Source organism: Thamnophis elegans, chromosome Z (genome assembly GCF_009769535.1).
Source record: "Thamnophis elegans isolate rThaEle1 chromosome Z, rThaEle1.pri, whole genome shotgun sequence".
In the NCBI taxonomy this organism is placed as follows: Eukaryota; Metazoa; Chordata; class Lepidosauria; order Squamata; family Colubridae; genus Thamnophis; species Thamnophis elegans.
Window position 1 is genome coordinate 101,929,452 of NC_045558.1, and position 21,748 is coordinate 101,951,199.

Here is a 21,748-nt window from a genome sequence, read left to right on the forward strand (position 1 = left end):
AAGGGGAAAAATATAAAACCAAAACTGAAGCATGTAATATTGTCAAACATTTGCATGCCTTCTTAAAACAAGCAATATAATTCTGAGATCTTAACCAACACATTATGTAAAAATGCTAGGAGTTCCTTATCAAGGCTGGGTTTACAAGGATGCCTACAGTATTATATACACTACTATTTGGAAATGTTGAGCCAAAGACAGTTTTGTCATAAGACTATGACCCAAACTCAAGCAAAATCCATTTTAAGTCATACAACCTGTCTGAAATGCCACTGATTGGGAATCTTAAAAAACAAAAAATCTACTCAACTTCAAGCTTAGGAGATTGCTTTGCTCCTTCTGCCCATGAAGTCCAACTTTTAAATTGGTCAATGTCTAACATGTCCTAGTTTTCTGCTGTTTTCTGAATGATATTTTCCAGTGCCCAAAAGCTTAGATGAATCACAGAGACTCAATGTACTTTACTGTATAAGGAATGTTTTTTTTTTTTTTACTGATCTTAAGCTATTTTTTCTCAAGTTATTTGAGGCCACTGATAAATAATATCTAAGAGATGTGTGACTATAACCACAGAGAGAGGGAGAAAGTTTTAAGATAGAGTATACCTTTAAAGTGTAATTGATAACTTTCCCCTTCTCATCATGGCAATCACAGAAAAGCTTCAAATTTATGAGAAGGAAGGAGAGGTTCACTTAGAATAACTTAAAGGGAAAGCTATTTCACCAGATTTGTTGCAGAAAATGTTTGGGCAATTTGGCAAAAGAAATGACTTTAATGGTCGCTAATAGTTTGACACTTTTAAAAAAGAAATAGAATAGAATTTGTAAAAAGATAGGAAAAAGAAGTCAATAAGATTGAAGAATCTGTAGGGCATTTGATTGGAGATCTAAGACAAATTACTAACATAGTGGAAGTTTTGGAAGTAAGACAGAAGCAATTCCTTAAAAAACATGGAGAAGATATAAAACAAAAGCTTGTTTAAGCCTGTCTAATTTCCTGGGTTGGGGTGGGGGGAGATGACACTGTGATGGAGACTAATAAAGTTTATATGATTAATACATATTTTGCAAAATTAAGAAATGTTCCCAAGAGATCCTTGTGCAGTTTGTTAGGAAAAATAATAGAAATCAAGTGTGCAGCAGCATTTTAATACTAGATTGGGGATTGATAAAGTGATTTTTCTTAAATAAATTCCAACTACAATACGGTATAAGTGAAAAGAGGTTTTTTCCCCTTATAAACTTAAGCAGAAGATTCCATCTGGATGAGGAAAGAGTGATTTTTTCCTTTTAAACTGAATTCTATGCAGAAAACAAGAGTTATTTGGGGGAAAATTTAAAGAATTGGAAGAAATACAACGGAAGTGACAATTACAGATGCAACTAAACAAATGCTACAACAGATATAACAAACACTGAAGAGGACTCCACATTGGGTGCAATAGGGATTGATTTTTTAAGTTTGCCAAATTAGGCATTATTGCCTAATGTAGAATGCAAATGCAGCAAATGCTTCTAAATTCATTATATTTGAAAAGTTAAAACAATATGTGATTTTTTTACAAAAACACATGTTAGAAAAAAAGATATAAAATATCTGAATCACAAAAATCTGGCTGAAGAAGGAGTTACTTATATATAAATCCTCATCTATATCCAAAACTCATATTGACTGATGATCATGGCCGATAAGTTGGATTGCACATTAATCTACAGGGGACTAAGACTTTGATATTAGGAATTATGTACAATCAGATTAAATATTTGATAAAAGAACATGACAAATCATTGGACTTTCTGTATGAAAATTGGTGTTCCTGAGAAATTGCAGTGAGATTGTTTCCCCATAGAAAGGATAGAACTTTTGAGAATTTAAAAAAAAAATATTATATCTACAAGGAGAAAAAAAATAAAATATACAAGGTAATTTTTTAAAATTTAATTAAAATTGTAATTTGTTGATATATGGATAATAAAAATTGTGGTTTTTCTGAAGACATATATCTATTCAAGAATATATTAGATTTGGATATAGATATTGTCTATTAAAAGATGATGTTACCCATACAATTTTGGATCAGATGCTGTGACTTACTTCAAAAGGTATAATGGTTCTTTAGATGGGAATGATATGAAGCTTTAAAGGAAATTATATATAAAATAAATAAAATCTTAACAATCAGAAATTATCAAAACCATGGCAGCTACATTTTATTTTGCATTTTTGTGTCAGTAATGCAAAATTAAAATCATCATTATAAAAAGGTACACTGTTATGTCACATTAACCTGGACAAATGATCCAGATACGGGTGGAAAAAGTCAATATATTTCAGGATTGAGTATACATATTTTTTTGATATTTATTTATAAAATAAGTAATAAGCTATTATTTTTATTCCTATATTTTTGTCAATATATCTTATACTTGATTTGTCTTTAAATTCTACTATGTAGTGGAAATGCAACGCATTAAGAATCAGAGGACTTAGGAAATATTTTTTTTATCTGTCCTCAACATTAAAATATTGGCTTTGGATCCTAGCTCACTAATGGCTATATTTTTTTTATTCTAACAAAATGGCTACTTTGAATAAATCTCCTTTTTAGGTACAGATGCATAATATTTAAAGGATGTTGGTATGATTGTCCATACCAATTCTCATGGCAATGATTACATACTAATTCTTATGTTAGTTCAGTTAACTGAACTGCAAGTAAGTTATGATATTGACTAAACGGCACTTTACTGCAAGAAACAAAAATTCCAAGACCCTTTTCAATCTGAAAACCTGCAACAATACAGAGAAACTAAGTAAGGGGAGGGAGAACTAAAATTCTACCTGTTCCCAATGCTTTCTCTCAACAGGATTATTTTTGTGTTTAAAAAGGGCTATTAAAATATTTGCTGCACATTTTTATTCAGTTTTCACTGATCCGGAGCCTTTCTAGGATACTTAAAATATAAATTCCACATATTTGGAGATACCAGGTTGGGAAAGGCTGATATTGTGTATAATGGTTAATATAAAGACTCCCTTGTCAAATTAGCCATTTGGTGGCTAAGCAAGAATCATTGATATGAAAAACAACTCATGTTATTGGGGAAAGATCACATTATTGTATGCACACAAAAGCAGAATTTGAATCTTCATATCTCTATCTTGTTTATTGAATTTAATATTGTGGGAATCAATGTAAAATACCATTTCAAATTTCAACAGTAGAACAGCTTATTATTACGTTACGATGTCCTAGGCCCCTGGGTGGGGCCCGACTAGTAACCAATGTTTACTACTACTACTATACTACTACTACTACTACTATACTACTACTACTACTATATATTATTATTATTATTATTATTATTTTAATATTTGGTGAGATTCACAGCCTTTGGGGCTAGTTGGTAGTTCAGAAAAAGTTCAACAGCTCGAGCCCTAACCAAGGACCTAGGAACTGTTAAGGTAACGTCGGAGGTATAAGCTGTTCCAAGTAGGGTGGTTTTTTGTAGAATCAGAATGTTCAAGTCTGATAAATATTATTGTTATTGTTATTGTTGTTGTAATTATTATTTTGGGTTTACATTAATGCTGAAAAGAAACCTTTCATGAAATCTAAAGTTATAGTAAATATACGAGGTTAATTTAGTCAGCCCCCCCCTTCACTCCATACCATATTTGAACAAGACTTTCCTATTTGCTGTTGAATCATAGCCAACTAAGCCTCCCCCCTTCTTTCCCATCCCAAAATCCCATCTCCCCACGGCTGATGCATTAAGTCAGACAGGACCTTAGCAGCAGACACATGCATTCCAAATAACACCAGATGGATTTTTATATTAGCTACTATTTCATGTTCAAGGCACAGCAACCGTACTGCGTTTTTTAAAGAAAAGAAAAGAAAAAGCAAGCCTCGGCGCCTCTGTCACACTTGCTTCGGCAAGATTAATTTTGCAAAATTAATTGGGACAAGATTGAGAAGGAAATTAAAATGCAGCTGAGTGAACAGGCTTTTCAAACACCTTTTTCTCTTCTTCTCCCAACCCACTTGCTTGCCACCCTCAGCAACCCCGCCAAGCTTTATTTTACCTTTGCTTCTTCAATAATCATAGGTGAGCACTACTGCCTCATAAAATCATTTTTGAAAGAAAAACACTCAGGAGTACTTAGTTATTCCCAATGAAGGAGGTGATAGAGCTCCATTCAAAGAAATTAAAACCAGATCATATTATTAGGTGCTAAGATAAGAAAGGCAGGAAGGCAACATGAAGACCTACAGTGTCTACTTCTCAACCTTGGTAAGTTTAAAATGAGTGAACTTCAACTCCCATAATTTCGCAGTCAGTTTTGTTGAAGTCCACCATCTTAAAGTTACCAAGCCTGAGAAACATTGATCTACATGATAAAAATGTCTTTCTTGCAGCATTACATTTAATATACAAATTAATATTAAAATATGGGAGGGTTTAAGATTGCACTTTGTGATGACTTATTCTTGAAAGTACATTTTGAACACAAGTTGAACCTGGATTATTAAAAAGCGATCTTTCCATTATTTGAAAAGGTTCGTCCCCTGGAATTGTAAGAACTGTAAAATTGTTAAAATTTCCAACAAGTAGTTGCAAGGATCCCAAAGAATAAGAAGCATTCATATTGATATTAATGAATTTAAGATGTCTTTGTTCCTCGCAAAGGATTAGAGAGAAATATTTCTATCCTCTGTTATAAGATTTTCAATAAACTTAAATGACCCTCCTATTTTAAAATTGAGTAAATTTGGGAGACCATCCTTTTTGATTTAAAAAAAAATGTGTTCAAAAGTCATTGCCAACTGTGGCTTCTGGGCAAAATTCCACATTTGCATTTGAGCAACTTCATATAAGTATTATAGAGAAATTTTGGTTTGTGATATGTTGATTTTTGTGTGTGTGAGGTGGTATCTGCTGTAAAATTTAATCAAAATGAAATTTTCATCAAAATGAAATTAATGTCTCTTGGACAACCTGACTACAACGTAAGGGAAAGCATGTAAAGAATAAAAAAGTACAACCATACTCTAGCATTTTTAACCTTTGATGCTACAATGCTAGCACTCAAAATGGTGGTTATCTTTATGCACTGTAAGTGAGTTATTGGCCTGTCACTTTGCTGTTGTGGGTTGTGTAGATTAAAGAAGTATTATATTGTGGAATGTTTATATTTTTTGTTATTTTATGCAACATTATTTCAAGGGTTCCTCTAGGATTAAAAAAGTTTATAAAGAAATGTCCCATCACCAATATTTTGCAGCAACGTGGGGGGAAAGCAAATCTGTTTTTTTATTTCTTTATTTATCGAGAGGAACTTCATAACTAAATGTTATGAAATATATTTCATACACTACATAGTACAAGGAAGAGAAAGTAGAATAGGATTTTGATTATAGAAGTTGGGTCGCTCCATTATTTAGTATATCACTTTGTTCTTCCCCATTCCCAACAAAATACAAAGTATAGAAAGGGCTTGAGGAAGACAGCCTAGATCCGTGATGGCGAACCTATGGCACGTGTGCCAGAGGTGGCACACAGAGTTGTCTCTGCTGGCACCTGCACCATTATCCCGGGTCAGATTTCCGTGGCATTTCTTTCATGAGCTTCTGTTTCCTGAAAACGATGAAACAGAAGCTCATGAAAGAAAAAGATCTTACCTCTTGCAGGACTGCCCCACCTCCTGCCAGCCAGCTGGTCTTCGGATCTCTGCTGCGCATGCACGCATGTCCATGCATGCACAGGCATGTCCATGCATGTCCATTAATGTGTAGGCATGTCCATGCATATGCATGCATGCACAGGCATGCATGTGTAAATCTTTCAGTTTGGGCATGTGCACACAATTTGGGCACTCGGTATCTAAAAGCTTCGCCATCACTCACCTAGACTCTGGTAATAGCAATTTATATCTTAATGAACTGACCTTTAAGACCAATCCTAAATCATTAGGACTCAAAAAGTCTTAAGTCTGGAACTTACTCCTCCTGAGGAGAGAAGTAAGCGTTTCTTGTGTAGTCTCAGCTCTGAAGTTCCTACTCCTTTTCCTTGATTGCTCTGATATGAGTAATTACATAGGAAGTCAGGGTTTTTGTCATCTGATATCAAGCTTCTTGGAGCTAGATCCTTACTTAGGACACATTCTTCATTTGCATATCTGTGGTAAAGAAAGTACTTCATATTCCCAGCAATTCTTCATCCTCCATTTCTGCAGTTTCTTGCTCACATCTGATCAAGCAGCTCAATTAACTATGTGATTCTTGAGTGATAAAAACATGCTCAGCCTACTATAGAGACAAACTATTGCCAGGCATATTTACATGAAATGAAAGAAGAATTTCCAGGAGCAACTTTCTGAACTAGAGGGGGAGATTTGGGTGTAGAAAGGAGAACAGAAAGACATTCGTGTGTTTATTGCATAGAACTGTAGTTTTCAATATATTCTAGTTTCAAAAATTTTACTTAATGATTATTGTGAGTCCATAGTAGGACTCATATGTATTGCAGATATTACTCATTTTTACCTATTTACACACCCTCATGGGAGAAAACCACTAGCTACAATCACTAAGAAGGTTGCATCCTAGAATATAGTTTCCCTTTTTGATATCCTTCTTACATTGATTTGCCAATCTAGCCATTGATGAATATTCCTCCACAAACTATGTGTGTTGTCTTTCATACTTCTCTTTCCTCAAGATCCCTAAATGCACTAATATTTATAAAACCAGTTACTTCTTTCTCTCCTGCCATACTAAATTTTGTAACTATACACCTTCCCCTTTACTGGAATCCACATCTGTTTAGAGCTTAAAATGGTAACTGCACAGTATTGTTTATGCAGCAAGTTTATTAGCAAAGCTAATAAATTAGAAGAATGTCATGGGCAGCTGATGCAATATGTATGCCATCCAAAAATTATTGGAATTATCTCAGGAACATTAAAATTAAATTGCATCACAGTTTGCCTGTTCAGAACAGCTGAAATCACAACCTGCTCTCATATAGTTTGGATATGCCCTTTGTTTATTTTTGGTTTTGGTTTTTGGCACAAAGCTATATGGTAAAACTGCTGTAGGTTCTGGGAGATTCCAATCTCCATGCCCTGAGGGAGGATTCTAGTGACCCAAATATTTGACACACAGTAATATAGGACTTCAGAGAAGTTGAAATGTAACTGGAAGATAGAGGACATAGATATTTTCTTCTGCCATGATCAGATCACTTTCTTTTCAAATTACAGATGAAGCTCCCTTGAAATTCTACAAGATCCATTAGAGGACACCATTTTCAGTGGTTCCAATCCTGTCTTATGAGTTGATTTAGTTGGTGGTGCTGTGAGAATAGCAATTGAGCTTTTGCAAGGTCTATTGTGGAGTTCTCCAATGTTTGATACTCTCACCTGTATTAATCATGCACCACTGGAAGAAATTATTTGCTGATTCAGGGTGAAAAATCATTAGTATGCTGATAATGCCCAACAATATATTGCTAGATTGAGGTGGAGATGCTGTGAAAGTCATGCATTGGTACCTGGAGAAGGTCAGCATATTCCTGGGATAAAACAAGAGAACTAAAAAAAACTGAAATTACGTTACTTGCTGCTAATAAACATGAAAGCATTTTTTAAGAATTGTCCCGGTAATACTCTTGATATGGTAGTGTCACCAGCTAAGGAGTTGGTATATCATCTGGGAGTCCTTTAGTTGAATTAGCAGGTGGAAATGTGGTGGTGGTGGGGAGAAGGTTTGCTCAACTCTAGCTACTTGCATCATTAACACCCCTACTTTAATCAAGATGACACATGCACTAATTATCACAGCCAGACACTATAATGTATTCTATATGGAACTGCATTTAGAGATAGTTCCAAATGTAGTGGCAAGACTCCTGAAGGGACAAATCAATTAGTGTATAATTCAATGTATTCACTGTATTTAGTGTATTCACTAAAATGGCTCCCGATTCGCTTTCAGGCTTAATTCAAAGCACTTATCATCTTTTTTAGGATCTTCATAGCACTGCTTCATATTACATCATGCAACATCTACCTAACCAATATGAACCCTAGAGAGTGTCTGTTGACAGCCTCTCACTCTGTGAGAGCATTTGTGAGTAGCTCTAACTCTTTGGGTCTGGAAGAGAGAATTGACCCCATCTCTGCTAGTATTTAGAAAGACAATTAAAACTAGGTATTCTATCAGGTATTCAGCTCCTAGTTTGTCATGGTGTATTTTTTATAGCTATTTGCTTGGACATTATTGTGATTTTAACTATGTGTAGTGATTGTGTTAATTACCTCCTAGCTGATTTCAACAACTTATAAATAAGACAAATAAATACATAAATAATAGCACTTACCTTACTAATAATGTATATCAAATCTCCCCTTTGAAAGGAAAGTTCATCTGGGTGGCCCCCTGTGCAGTCCCATAGACTTTGATAATAATTTGCATAACGCCTTATGAATCCTAAGAGAGAAATTTCATTGCAAAAGTTATTAAACAGTTTCTGAATTCCATTCACGGGATTAACAGAAATACAGACAGGACAAACAGAATTAAACATTTTGTTTAAAATGCACACATGCACGCATAGACACACAAACACTATAGTTCTTGACTACACAATTGAGCCCAAATTTCCATTTCTAAGCAAGATAATTAAGTGATTTTTTTACCAATTTTATGACCTTTCTTGCCACAGCTGTTAAAAGAATCATTGAAGTTGTTAAGTTAGTAACATAGTTATTAAATGAAACTGGCTTCCCCATTAACTTTGCTTGTTAGAAGGTCGCAAAAGGCTCAGGACACTGAAAGAGTCATAAATACATTTCAGTTGCCAAGCATCTGAATTTTGATCACATGACCATAGGGATGCTGCAATGGTTGTAAGTGTGAAAAATGGTCTAAGTCACTTTCATATATATGTCTCTCTCTCACATTCACACACACGATTGATAGTGAAGATCAATCAAGGTTATTCTAATTATTGGACAGGCTTTACAAGTAATATATTTTTTTAAATGTAGGATGTATGATAAAAATATATGAAAATAGTTTTATTTTGAATTCTAGGCAAGAAGATTACATATGGTTTCAATACCAATAGGTATTTTTCCACAGCTAGAATATTGAAATTATATGCAATTGTTCATCTCTTTTATCAGATTCTGTCCACAGATTTTCAAGTTTATCTATGCTATAAGCCTGTGGTGAGTTCCTAACCTGTTTACTACTGGTTCACTGAGAGAGCGCTGACATGACTTTCTCTTGGTGTGATTTTGCTTAACCAGTCACTTCTAGGAGGGTTACAATGGTGTTGAATATACTCCATTTATATACAGATCTGCCTGACAGTGAACTACTAAAGTCCAAATACTTTGGAAAGCAGAAAGAGTCAGGTGACTATAAGCAACTGGTTTGTTTTTTTGGAGGTCCTCAGAAATTTATTTAGTTTGAGCCATGACACACTTCTATATAGTTTGTTGAAGATCAGGCTTGATGTTGCATCCAGAATTCTGTTTTTTAACTAAGGGAGGTCCTCCCTTGTTTGAAACATTTAAGTTTAATTTTCTTTTCAAATGAAATGATAATCCTAGAAGTTTATACTTTTGCCACACCCAAATAGGTAGCTTTGGATTATCTCCTCAATAAATAAATGGGCAAATACAATATGTTTTATTCATCTGCTTAATTGGGTCCACTTCAATTTTAGGATTGTTTTTGATCATATTCAAAATTCAAAGGGTAAACAAATTTTTAAGCATCACTGTAATTGTCCAGTGGAACCACAACATAGGGGAAATTGCATTACCCATTTTGAATTGGAAGAAAAGAACATCGTGATAAGAAAATGTTTAGATGAATAAAACCACATCATCATAATATGCAAGAATTTTGGGATATGGTACTTTACAGACAGAACACAAATCTTGAAATAGTTGGAAAGAAAATAGATCTGCTTCTTTTGTGTGAGACAAAAGAGCTTATTCAGGTAGTACTCATTTAGTGACTACCTTGTAAAGCACCCATGATAAAAAAAAGTACCTTAGACTAATGGAGACTAATCCTCCATTTCTGACCTTCGCAAATTTGTACAGCAAAGGAAAGCTGAAGTAAGATTGTAAGCATAGTTGTAGTTTCATTTAGCAAACATTTTGCTTAATGGCCATTCTAATTATGGTCACAAATGAGGACTACCTTTACTGAAAACCAAGTAAAGGTGCAATATTACTTGATCTACAGCAAGAAGTAAGCATAGCTTTATTATTACTAACAATTAAGTCAGACATTGTTCGATTTTGGTTCCTAGATGATTAGCAACACAGGATTAAATGTGCAGCCTGAATAAGACAATAGCATATCTCCAAAATGAGTTCTCTGCTATTCTATATCATACACTTGCCACAACTGCTAAATTGCCCAAGACATTTGATTCCGTTCTGAAGGTTCATTCTTAATTGAGTCATTTCCAAGTATAATATCCTTATGCCGATCATTGCCAATATAGTTATGAATAAAAAAAACAGAGGGCATTAATTTTATCCCTATATAAATTGAGATCAATGATTTAGAATGGTTGGGAGTATATATGTGGCATAGTGGTGTATATATACCAGTCCCTAATTCAGCATTTTATACACAGTTATCAGAATGTCTGAGAGGAATAAGAAAACAAAATGATTATAATAATTTACTTATATAGTGTCCTTCCCTTCACTTGTGATTTATGAGTATATAGTAAAAACAATAAAAGCTATTAGAAACCATTATAGTCATTTTTAAAGCAACGTTAGGAAGAAGGAAAAAAAAATCCAACACTGTAGTGTTTTTTTAAGAAAAAATAATGTTTTAGAGAATATTGGAACAACCAATGCCTCTTTTCTTCCTTTCCCTTGTTCCCATCTGGATTTGTCTTCTTTTTTTCTTGTTTTATGCCTTATGTTGTTACTGTTTAAAAATGTTTTTAGCAAATTGTAAACTGCCCAGAGTCACCAGGAGTCAGGTGCAGATATTTTAATTATAATTAATAATAATTAATATAATATATAATATATATAATATAATATAATATAATATAATATAATATAATATAATATAATATAATTAATATAATATAATATAATATAATATATAATATAATATAATATAATAATTATAATATAATATAATATAAATATATAATATATAATATATTAATATAATACATAAACATACTACTATACTATACTATACCATATTATAATAATATAATATAATGTAATATAAATGTTTGTATGTTTTTTATTTTTCCCTTTCAAATTCATTCATAGATACTATATACATAATATATTGTGGTCCATCACACAGTCAGCAGAATGGTTTGCCTTTAGAAATTGTGGGTGCTCCATCATTGGAGGTTTTACAAAGAGATTGAACAGCCATTCATCCAGAATGGTATAGGATCTCCTGCTTGGGCAAGGGGTTGGACTAGAAAACCTCTGAGGTTCCTTCCAACTCTGTTATTCTGTTAAACACAATTTATCATATGAGGATGTTTCCTGAACTATGAGCAAATGCAGCACCCAGAACTGCAGGAAACTCAAAGCAGCTCCACCTAAGTGTTTTTTTCCTGAACTGAATGTAGGTTCTGGCAGAAAAAGAATCAGGTGGTCTGGTGGGGAAGAGGGACTGAGGGCAGAAAGCAGGTGGACAGGGATGGTCCAGGAAACAGGCTTTCCGCTTTCAGCCTATAGTCCCAAGGAAAAAGCCTGGGAAGGAAGGTTCCCTCCCAGTGCACTCTGGAAGGACAAGCTTCCCTTTGAAGATGTCTAGAAGTAGTAATTGAGAAGGTCACATTCCAAGTAAACAGACCTTCACTGCTCTCCCTTCCTTTTGGCATGCAATTTTCCTTTCTCTAATTTCTGGTTTTTCCAGTGGGTTTCTGCCTACTTTCTTATCTCACTTCATTTCATGTCCTCTTTCTTGTTTGTTTGCTTTCCTAATTCCATGGCAGTTCTTCTGCTGCTTGAGTTTTATGTTGACTCCTGGAAGCTTCATGGATAGAGCTACAGTATATAATTATGTTGGTAACAATATAGAAATGTTTTGCCATTGTCTTCTTCAAGGATTTTTACAACTTCCCAATCTAGAGGTAACCTAAGTAGTTACCTCTAGATTGGGAAGTCCTGAGGTTTCTTGGTGATTTTTCTTCCACTAAATGTCCAGTGCTTTTCATTCAAATATATTGGAGATCACAAGAGTATGAATGTAAACCTTTTCTGAAATTCGTTAAATTCTTTGAATTCAAGGACCACATAGGGCACATTAATGTGTGTTAGTTGATAAAATTTCATAGATAGAGCAACATGCATTTTGCTTTGCATAGAATCTGTGAGAAAGAAATTATGACTCATACAGAAATGCATTACAATGCTTTAAAAATCTTCCAGAAAGAGACACTCCTATGTTTTATTATGTATCAGAATTTACTTATTATATGGATTCTAGAAGATGGCTCTAATAAGGCTTAGATTTAGACACACCTAGCATCTATCAATACTGAATATGATTCATGGTTGAAACATGTATTGACTCTAGCATCAATAAGGTCAATTGATTGTTCACTTTATAGTTCAATAGAACACCGTTTAAAATTCCTTGCTGACAGACTTTGTACACATATTTTAGCAGCAATCCCATGGTAAAACTGGGCAACCAATAGAAGGAAGTGGCATGTATAGCACTTATTTATATATAAAAGATATAGTGTGTAGAACCTTACCTTTATTTTTGATGTTTCCAGCATTTTCCCTGTCGTCCTGACCAAACATGTTGAAGTCCTCATCTACAATAGTAAGTGACATGAATATAAATATCTACTGGCAGACTATTAGCCACAAATGTCCATCATTTACATTGCAGAAAAAGTATACATTTTCTCCTACTTATAATCCATGTACATTTGTCAGGCTGGCGGTTAATAACCCCCCCCAAAAAGGAATCTAGGAAAGACTATAAGACAGTATTTTGTGGAAGCCTTGCCCTGGTTTCTGATAGAAATGAACTTTCCCATGGCAAAAGAAGCCTTTCTCTCTCTAGGAGCCATTTGTGATCTTTGTTCACTGCAAAACAAAAGCAGTAAGGTGACATAGAAGGTAATTGGAAGCCACTTTAGTAAATGAAGGGAATTGCTGGCTAATAAAAATAATCCTCAGCAGCTAGAAGATGAGGATGCTCATGAGGCAGTCTGAATAGTGGCTGTTAGGAGTTGCCTAAAATGCCATAAAACGATACTTAAAATACCTACTTGTAATAAGAAATGTGTATTAAGATATAAAATTCAAATAGCTATAATGCTTTTGTTAGAATCATATCGAAATTTGCATAATCCTGTTAAGAAAGAAAGGGTGCATATCAGGTTTGTCTAGAAATGGCAAACTCTTTTAAAAGCATGTAAACTTTATATTTTTTTTGCTTTCCCAGCAGCACACAATATCAGCCACATTGAAGAGTTCAGTCTACTTCCTACAAAATAGTTTTGCATGGTATGATGTATTTTTATTGCTTTTGAAAGAAAGATGATTGTAAGCATTTTACTAAGTGCTTGTTGCCATCATAACCTCCCATTCCTCTATACTATAGGATATGACAGATTAGAATAAAGGAAGGTGATTAGAAAAGGGTATGAGAAGAAAAGATTAAATCTCAGTCACAGCACAAAACTAATAAATAACAAGGTCCATCCTATCCTCCTTCCCCAAATTTTTGCCATTAGCTAATTTTTTTCTTTTTAAAAACCTTCTTGATGCTATTATTCATATAGTGCACATAATGAATCTCACTGTATTCTTCCTGGTTTTAACACAGTTTTGCTCAATCTGACGTTTTCAAATGTTTTGAGCCACAACTCCCAATATCCAAACAACAAAATTTTTCAGCTGGCATAGAAGTCTGGAGATTGTAGCCTCAACACATACTGTAGGAGTTCAGGTTGGAAAAGCTGTTTTAAATGTTGCAAAATGCTTATGAAATCACTTCAAAGCAGGATTAACATGCACTTTATCTATATGGCAACTATATAGCTGTACATAACTGATATTTATTATAAACAAGCAGCTGTGTATTTGTGTAAAATGTAAACACAGCAAAAATATTAATTGCATTTTCATATTTTACTGATTTTAGGAATCTTGCAACCTTTCTAATGACCCTAAAGTTAGAATGAGACATACCCTGCTGTTTACCAATACAGATATGTTCAAAGAATATAATAGTATTATAACCAAATTGAAAGAATACCTTCTTTGCTGTCTTCATAATGCAATGCAGGGGTTTAGAGTACAGCTGTGAACTGTACTAGTCTCTAATTTATGTTTTGCTATGATTTCATTATAATTAGCACTTATGTAGACAATTCTAAAGACTTGAATGTATTGAAACAATTTATTTCTGACCAGCTGAGTTCCTACAACACAATCAGGTTAGATAAAAGACTAGATGTAGGAGTTGACCAGGATGAGCCTGAGGGAAGGGTCAAGCATGTTATAAGTCTCTAATCCCTTTGTGCCCACAAGCTCTAAATCCAGCCAACCTTGAATTCCATAGACTTTTATCTACAGCCAATCTGCTTTGACCATTAGCAGTTCAGATTCTTATGGAGGGTTTAAACTTGCAATAAAACTATAAATTCATTTGAACTGCCTAGACCCCTGATTTTCTGCAGTTGACACTTTATAGCTTTGTTTGCACAATATTCTAAGTTTTTTAGTGTTAATTTTGGTCAGTTTAAAAAATAACAATTTAGAATGGTAAGCTCCTGCTCCAGTCCTACTCTGCTGCCTTATAATGCAGGATTATGTTGATGTTCTGAAACCAAAGCAAGCATCAACAATGGGTAGCAGTAATACACAAAGATGCTAGATATGAATGATCATTGTATATAGATGGCAAAAGTTAATTTCATTTTGTATGGGAGAAGGCAATGGTAAATCACTTCTGTATTTTATCAAGAAAACTATATGTAGACCAGATAAAATGAAACTTTCAAAATATTAATGAGGTTTATGAGGTAGCTAGGTTAAAGTCTTTGGATATCTAGTTCCTGATGTTGTCATCCAGGAAAAAAGACCTAATTCTACAATTCTAGAATTGCAGTGGGCCTGTAAAATGTAAGAAGCATGAACATAAGGAAGTTCAATCCACTGAAAGATGGAATGAACTGACCAAAAATTAAATCTTAGGAATTGGTAAATTGAAATAGATTGGAATTGGATACTTTCTAGCAGATTATACTACATATTGCTCAGGATGCAAAAACAAAGAAGGATTCATAGGAATTCATTACTTTCATAGTCAGGAAGGATATAATAACTAGGGTACCACACAGCACTTGGTAGAATGCAATGACTGTGCAGGCAACTCTTTAATATGATGATTATTCAACTTTATGTTCCAACACTGATGCAAAAGAGAAGGTTGACAATGTTATATGTAAATGTTGATTTAAAGTCAAACTTAAATCAATAGAACATACAAGCAAGACTTGTAGCTTGTGGCTGGAGATGAGAATGCCAAAGTTGGACACGCTAAGGAGAAACATTTAGTTGGATTGAACGGCTTAGAAAGCAGGATAATGATTTATTAATTGCTACATTCAGTGATTTATTCATTGCTAAACAGCTTTCCAACAATCAAAATAACATATGTGAACATCACCAGGTGGAGTATTATCAGGTGCAAACAACCAGATCTACATGTGAAGGGTTCAAGATAAGTACTTTATTATGCTCTATCTATAATGCAAGAATCTCCCTAGACAAGGTCCCATGCAACTTAGGGAAGGTCAGGTATAAGTTCTTTGTGGCTGTGTAAGAACTTAACACTACCTCCCTGCTTGATCTCTCTTCATTGCTTGGCAGGGAATGACCCAACATCACTCCCCTTACCAGATCCCTTCCTCTACCATGTCATGTTTATTGCCTGGGATCTCACAGGAACCTGGGAGGGTGGATGGGAGCAATGCCAACTCAAAGGAGTCTGAAGACTATTTCCAGCCAGGTGTGCATCCTGCAAAACATCCAGATGGTTAGAGAATTCCTCCTTGCTTTCCTTCAGGAACTGAAGTCCAGAAGATGAAAGCCAAGTCTCATCTGCTCCAACGCTTCCCTCTAGAGGTGCCTCCTCTGCCTAATTAACTCCTTCATTCACTGATTCCTTCTTAGGCTCTGAGATTTAATCAGTGACTGGAAGTTTAAAAGGTCTTGGCTTGTCTGGGAATCTTTGATAAAACTGCTACACTAATTCAGGAGCATGCACATATATTGCCCATACTTAGCATTTTCCCACAAAATGTTCTGCTTCTGGATAGCATTTCAAATGAATCAAGTACTATATGCCTTTATACTGTCTCATTAAGTTCAACATTTCTTTTACCCTGAACTCTTTCTTGCCTTGAACAATCAGTGTTTTGGGCATACATGTGTTAATGGCAGTTGTGATCATAAAAGGTTGGTGGCACCTCTCTGACTAGCAGTGAATGATAGAAAACTGGGGACCTTCATAGATGGTGCCAATTGCTAACAAAAGGCCACAGTATTTACACACTGTAGGACCTTAAAGGAACTCAAACTTTGATCAAATTTCATCTAGGATCTGATAGAAGCCAAAAATTTGGTCAACAATCACACTTTGTTTCCCTCAGCAACTGCTGCACTTCTTGCTACTGCCAGGTGCATGGACTCTTCCTCTCCTGAATCAGCTGTGGATGGCATGAGGAAGGGTAAACTTCACAAAACAAGACTTAGGCTCCTTTGATTATTCTGCAGTTCCTTCAAGTTGGAGTATATGTACACAAAGTTAGTACTATTTTTCCAGGTTTTGTGGAATTCTTTGCCTAACCAGCTCAGTCAGTATGCAGACATTGCCTGAACTGGTCAATCAACGCTGCTTCGTTCCAATCCAGATCTACCAACAACAACTTGAAATCAATATATAAAGCCTCACCCTTCTATTGCCTTGCCTGAGCTACCAATCTCATGGCTGATGGTTACATATTGATGGGAGTGTTCTTGGTAGTTCCTTGATAAGGCTGTTGTTTACTGTTATCTTGTTCGTCTGCATTGGTAGTTTCCTGATTGCGGTACTGTTTACTTGATGTTGGTCTAGTGTTAATCTTAGTGTTAATATCTGCACATTTGGATGTTGAATGCTGATGAGGAAGTGTTTTGCTCTTTATTTCCTTTTGAGATTTTTGATTGTCTGTTTGAATAGTTAAGAAGATAACACAAGACATCAGCCTAATCAATTGAACTACCAAGAACTCTCCCACCCACATTGACAGAGCAAGTCACCAATATAAACATAATAGAAAATCCCACTCCCTTCTTGAACCAATGATGATACCTAGTTTGGTAATGAATCTGCAAGAAAATCACCAAGCTTAGAGAAAACCATGGACCCCACATCCAATTTTCCTTATGCAAAACTTATAGACAGATCAGGAACTACAGCAAAAATGAAACATGGTGAAATAGATTGGCTCTGTGTCAGCAATATATGCTGGGTATATATTGAGGAAGTTAGTTTAGGTGAAGATGAACATGATTTTAAAACTGGAGGAAAATTATTAGTAACTGCACTAAGCAGATGATACTATTTTAATAACTAAAAATACAAATGATCTGGAATCTCTACTAGTGAAAATCAAGGAGCATAGTAAAAACTATATTTTTTTTAAAAAAAATTAAATATAAAGACCAAACTCATGAAACAAGTATAGCAACCAACCTCAAAATTGCCAGTGAAGATACTGCAGTGATGGATAATGTTTGTCTTTTGAGACTATCACAGTAAGAAATATGGTATGCAATGAAAAATATACTGAAGACTAATACCTGGTACAGTTGCAATGAAGTCTTTTGAAAAGATATTCAAAAGCCATGATATATTTATAGAACTAAATATCAGGCAATTATTGTCCCTGTGACAGTCTGTGGAAGCAAAAGCTGGATTGGAAGAAGCAGTATAAAAATAGAATTGTTGCTTTTGGACTTTGCTTTGTAGAAGATTTCTGAGAATATCACAAACAGCCAAGAATACAAGAAAATTGATTTTTACTGAAAAACAGAGCTACTTCTTTTGCCATTTCACTTTGGCTACTTCAGCCATGTTGATGGCAGGTCTGTTGCCAGCAGGTGTGCAAATTAGGTACTGCACAAAGGTACCATGACATGAGAGGGAGGCACCAAATGAAGAGGACGATAGTAGCTGGATAGTAGCCCAGTGGCTGCATTGCAGAGAACCAAGTTGGGGAAAGAACCTTGTCCAGATATTAATTCCTACACATACTCAGCACACAGCTTGTACAAGAAAAGAGAAAACAATGTGTCAGAAAGCTGGAATTTCACTTAATGTGACTTGATGCTCTGATGGAGCCAAGAGCCAAGGTGGCGCAGTGGTTAAATGCAGCACTGCAGGCTACTGCTAGATCAGCAGGTCAGCGGTTCAAATCTCACCGGCTCAGGGTTGACTCAGCCTTCCATCCTTCCGAGGTGGGTAAAATGAGGACCCAGATTGTTGGGGGCAATATGCTGACACTCTGTAAACCGCTTAGAGAGGCCTGAAAGTCCTATGAAGCGGTATATAATTCTACTGCTATTGATGGCAGAAACCTTGTTATACTAAGGTACCTAATAGAACAGGGCCTGTGCTGTTGATGGTTAGAGTTGTCATTGGCAACTTTGCTTTGGAGAAAAGCTAGGAGCAATAAAACTCTAAGTGGAGTTGCTTGTCTTCTATTGCAACAATGCTAGTCCTGAGTACACTGGGCTGATAGATCTTGCCATATGGTCTCCAGAGTGCCTGAGTTGCCATGGATGGGGAGAGTGAGAGTCCTACTCCCTGCTACTCTGCAGCTCCTGGATTCTAGTCATGGTCTAGTCAAGCCCTGGTTCTGATACTGTCTTGATATGAGGCTAGGCCTGCAGATCTCCCTTGGCCTGCCTTACCCAGCACAGAGCTATGCTTCTTATTATCTGTAGCAAGCAAAAACTATGATCATGAAGCAGGCCCTGGCCCTAGGAGTGTTAGTGCTTTGCTGCAGGACTAACATGGGAACTGAGCCATACTTCTCATCCTAAGTGAGGACCCATAATTTCAGATAAAATCAGACTGGATTTGAGTTACAGTATGTGGATTGAAACTGGGATTGTTATCTCTGCTTGGGAAAAGCAACCATAGCCAGTCAGTAATGCTCCCCATTCCACTATTCCATGGCTCAGAATAGCTGATGTTTCCAATAAAGGAGTATATTTGTTGAAATGAAGGGTCTCTATTGCTCTCTGAGCTTATTTGTTTTCTTTCAGACATTTCACTATCCAAACTAGGTAACACCAAAGTCCTAGTCAAGTGCATATTTGGATAATGAAACATCTACAAGAAAATTACCAAATTCAGGGAGCACAAAAGACCCCTCATAGCTCATATTTTTTTTTAAAAAAAATCAAAGTTCATAGGCCTAAAACCTGAGTGTTGACTCACAAGCATCCATTTAGTGTTTCAGCTCCCTGGCTTATTGAGCTATAACCTGGTGTTTTCAAGGATGTCCTGATACTCAGAGGTTGGTTCACCCCACCTAGACCCTTAGCTTACAAAAGAAAACGCTAAAACAGAACGTAGGAGGTAGTAAAATGCATACAGGCAAGGAAGTGGGAGGTGACATGTGAAGATTGACAGCTACTAGAGGCAGGCAGTCAAATGTCACAAGCTAAGAGGATCAGCAAATTCTAATGGGATTTCTGGAGCCTGGCTTTGGAGCTCAACTGGTGTTCTCAAAAGCACACTAAGAGCAGAAGTTGAAGTTTGACCTGGAGACTGGCAACAACTAGAAGAGAAACAAATGTTCTGAGACAGTGTCCCACTCCAGCTAATGCAATGATGTTTGGAAAAAGGCAATGTAGTTGTATGCTACCTTGTAGACTGTAAGTCTTTTATTTAAATTGAATATTAACAGACTGAGTATGAGGGGTGTGGTGGCCTAGCCATGAAGACTCTTGCCTCCCACTCAGAAGGTTGAGAGTTCAATTCTCTTTAGCAGCAGATGTTTCTTTCCTAGGTCACAAAGAAAATATCTGCTGTGATCTCTGCATGGGTATCAGGAAGGGCATCCAGCCAGTAAACACTCAGATCCTTCCAGTTGCTGCAATTCTATCCCTAATAAGGACTACACGGTTGTAAAAGGAGAGTTTTATTAACAGATTGAGTATAAAGAACAATTAAAGATGTAATGTGGCAACATCATCTTGCAAAGCCTAGAAGGGTGGAATTGACCCGAACAATAGCCTGTTTTTGAGAAAGGTGAATACTGAAATAAATCATTGAGTTCAGATTTCTATACTGTGTGAGGGTTCTTTATAGGTTTGAGATCCTTGTTCTATAAGTGAAGTTTGCAACTTCATTTGGCATTCTATAGATACATCCATGTTGTTTTCTTGACGGAAATATAGAAATCTTTCCTACTGCTCTTTTTCGGGATATTAATTTTCAACTTCCCAATCTAATCTATAACCCTGGGGTTTCCTCTTGATCTCTCACGTAAAAATTCAAATCTCAATTGGTGCCCACCTTTTTCAAGAGCATCCAATGGCAGTTGGATATTGCCACTACGAGCTATTCTTATGTCAATTAATTACAAGGAATAGGCCAGTGATGGTAGAAGCCCCATGATAACCAGCCTTTCTATCAAATTAACAAAGAATCTTGCAGGTGTACAGTAAAATAGCTGTTATAGTAAAGTTTCTGGGAAAGTACCAAATGGCAATAGATTTAGCTAAGTTGCAGGAGCGGACTCTGTCTTATTCTCTTATCACAACTATTAAGTTAGTGCTAGCATCACCAATCCTTAGAAATAAAGTAATCCATTAGATCAGATAAATGTAATTTCAGTGTTGTTGCTGCTGTCTTTGTGGCAATAAAAATTGCCAATTCTAAGATGTCTGATTTTGGTTAGATGACATTGGGGGCTAAACTCCCACACGTATTTCATCTCCTAACCATATGATACTTGGCATTTTTCATGTGAAAAAGCCAGTCATTTCAGATGTTAGTACAACTACCTGTGTACAATAAAGAATTTTGGGTGGCAATATTTTAAAGTAATAACAGTAAAATCAGGTTATAATCCAATGCTGCCCAAATAGCAGCCTATATAAGCAAAGTGTAACAATATAAAAGAGGAAAAGGGAGGTCATATTTTAACCGTGCCCCATAAACTCAATTGTTATTTAAGACAGTAATAGCAATTACTTGTTATAGCATCGTAAATTTACATGGCACTTATAAGTATAACACAGGCAGGAAAGCTTCCTTAGCTTTGACAAGTATTTCCGGTCTCACTAAAAGAAGACAATGAACGAAACACGCTCAGGACATGATGGAGGCCAGGGGAAGAGGAAAAGGGAGGAGGAGGAGAGGGATGTTTGGGCGGCAGGACAGACTTAGCAGAAGGGCAGTTCAGATTGCAAAAGGAAGTGAGGGTTAAGAGACGAACAAAAAACCAAAGGTCAAACAAAAGTATTAATTGTTTTGCAGTGCACGTAATCACTCTGAAAGCTAATTATTTCTTATTAGCTTGTCAAATTGTAGCCAAAGATTTTATTTTCTCTCCTTCACCAATTTTTAATTAAATGGCAATGCATAGTAGTAATTATATAAACCCAAGAAAATATTATTTGGCAAAAGGAA

General features: G+C 35.6%; 1 protein-coding gene across 2 annotated transcripts in view; it reads right to left on the reverse strand.

Annotated features, from left to right (window-relative positions):
• Positions 1–21,748, reverse strand: part of SKAP1 (src kinase associated phosphoprotein 1) — a 103,885-nt gene that overhangs the window by 45,390 nt on the left and 36,747 nt on the right. For both annotated transcript variants that reach the window (XM_032235228.1, XM_032235227.1), the window contains exons 3-4: positions 12,792–12,854; positions 8,388–8,497 (exon numbers count right to left, since the gene is read on the reverse strand). In XM_032235228.1, the coding sequence (XP_032091119.1) occupies positions 8,388–8,497; positions 12,792–12,854 (173 nt within the window). The remainder of the gene's footprint in view (positions 1–8,387; positions 8,498–12,791; positions 12,855–21,748) is intronic.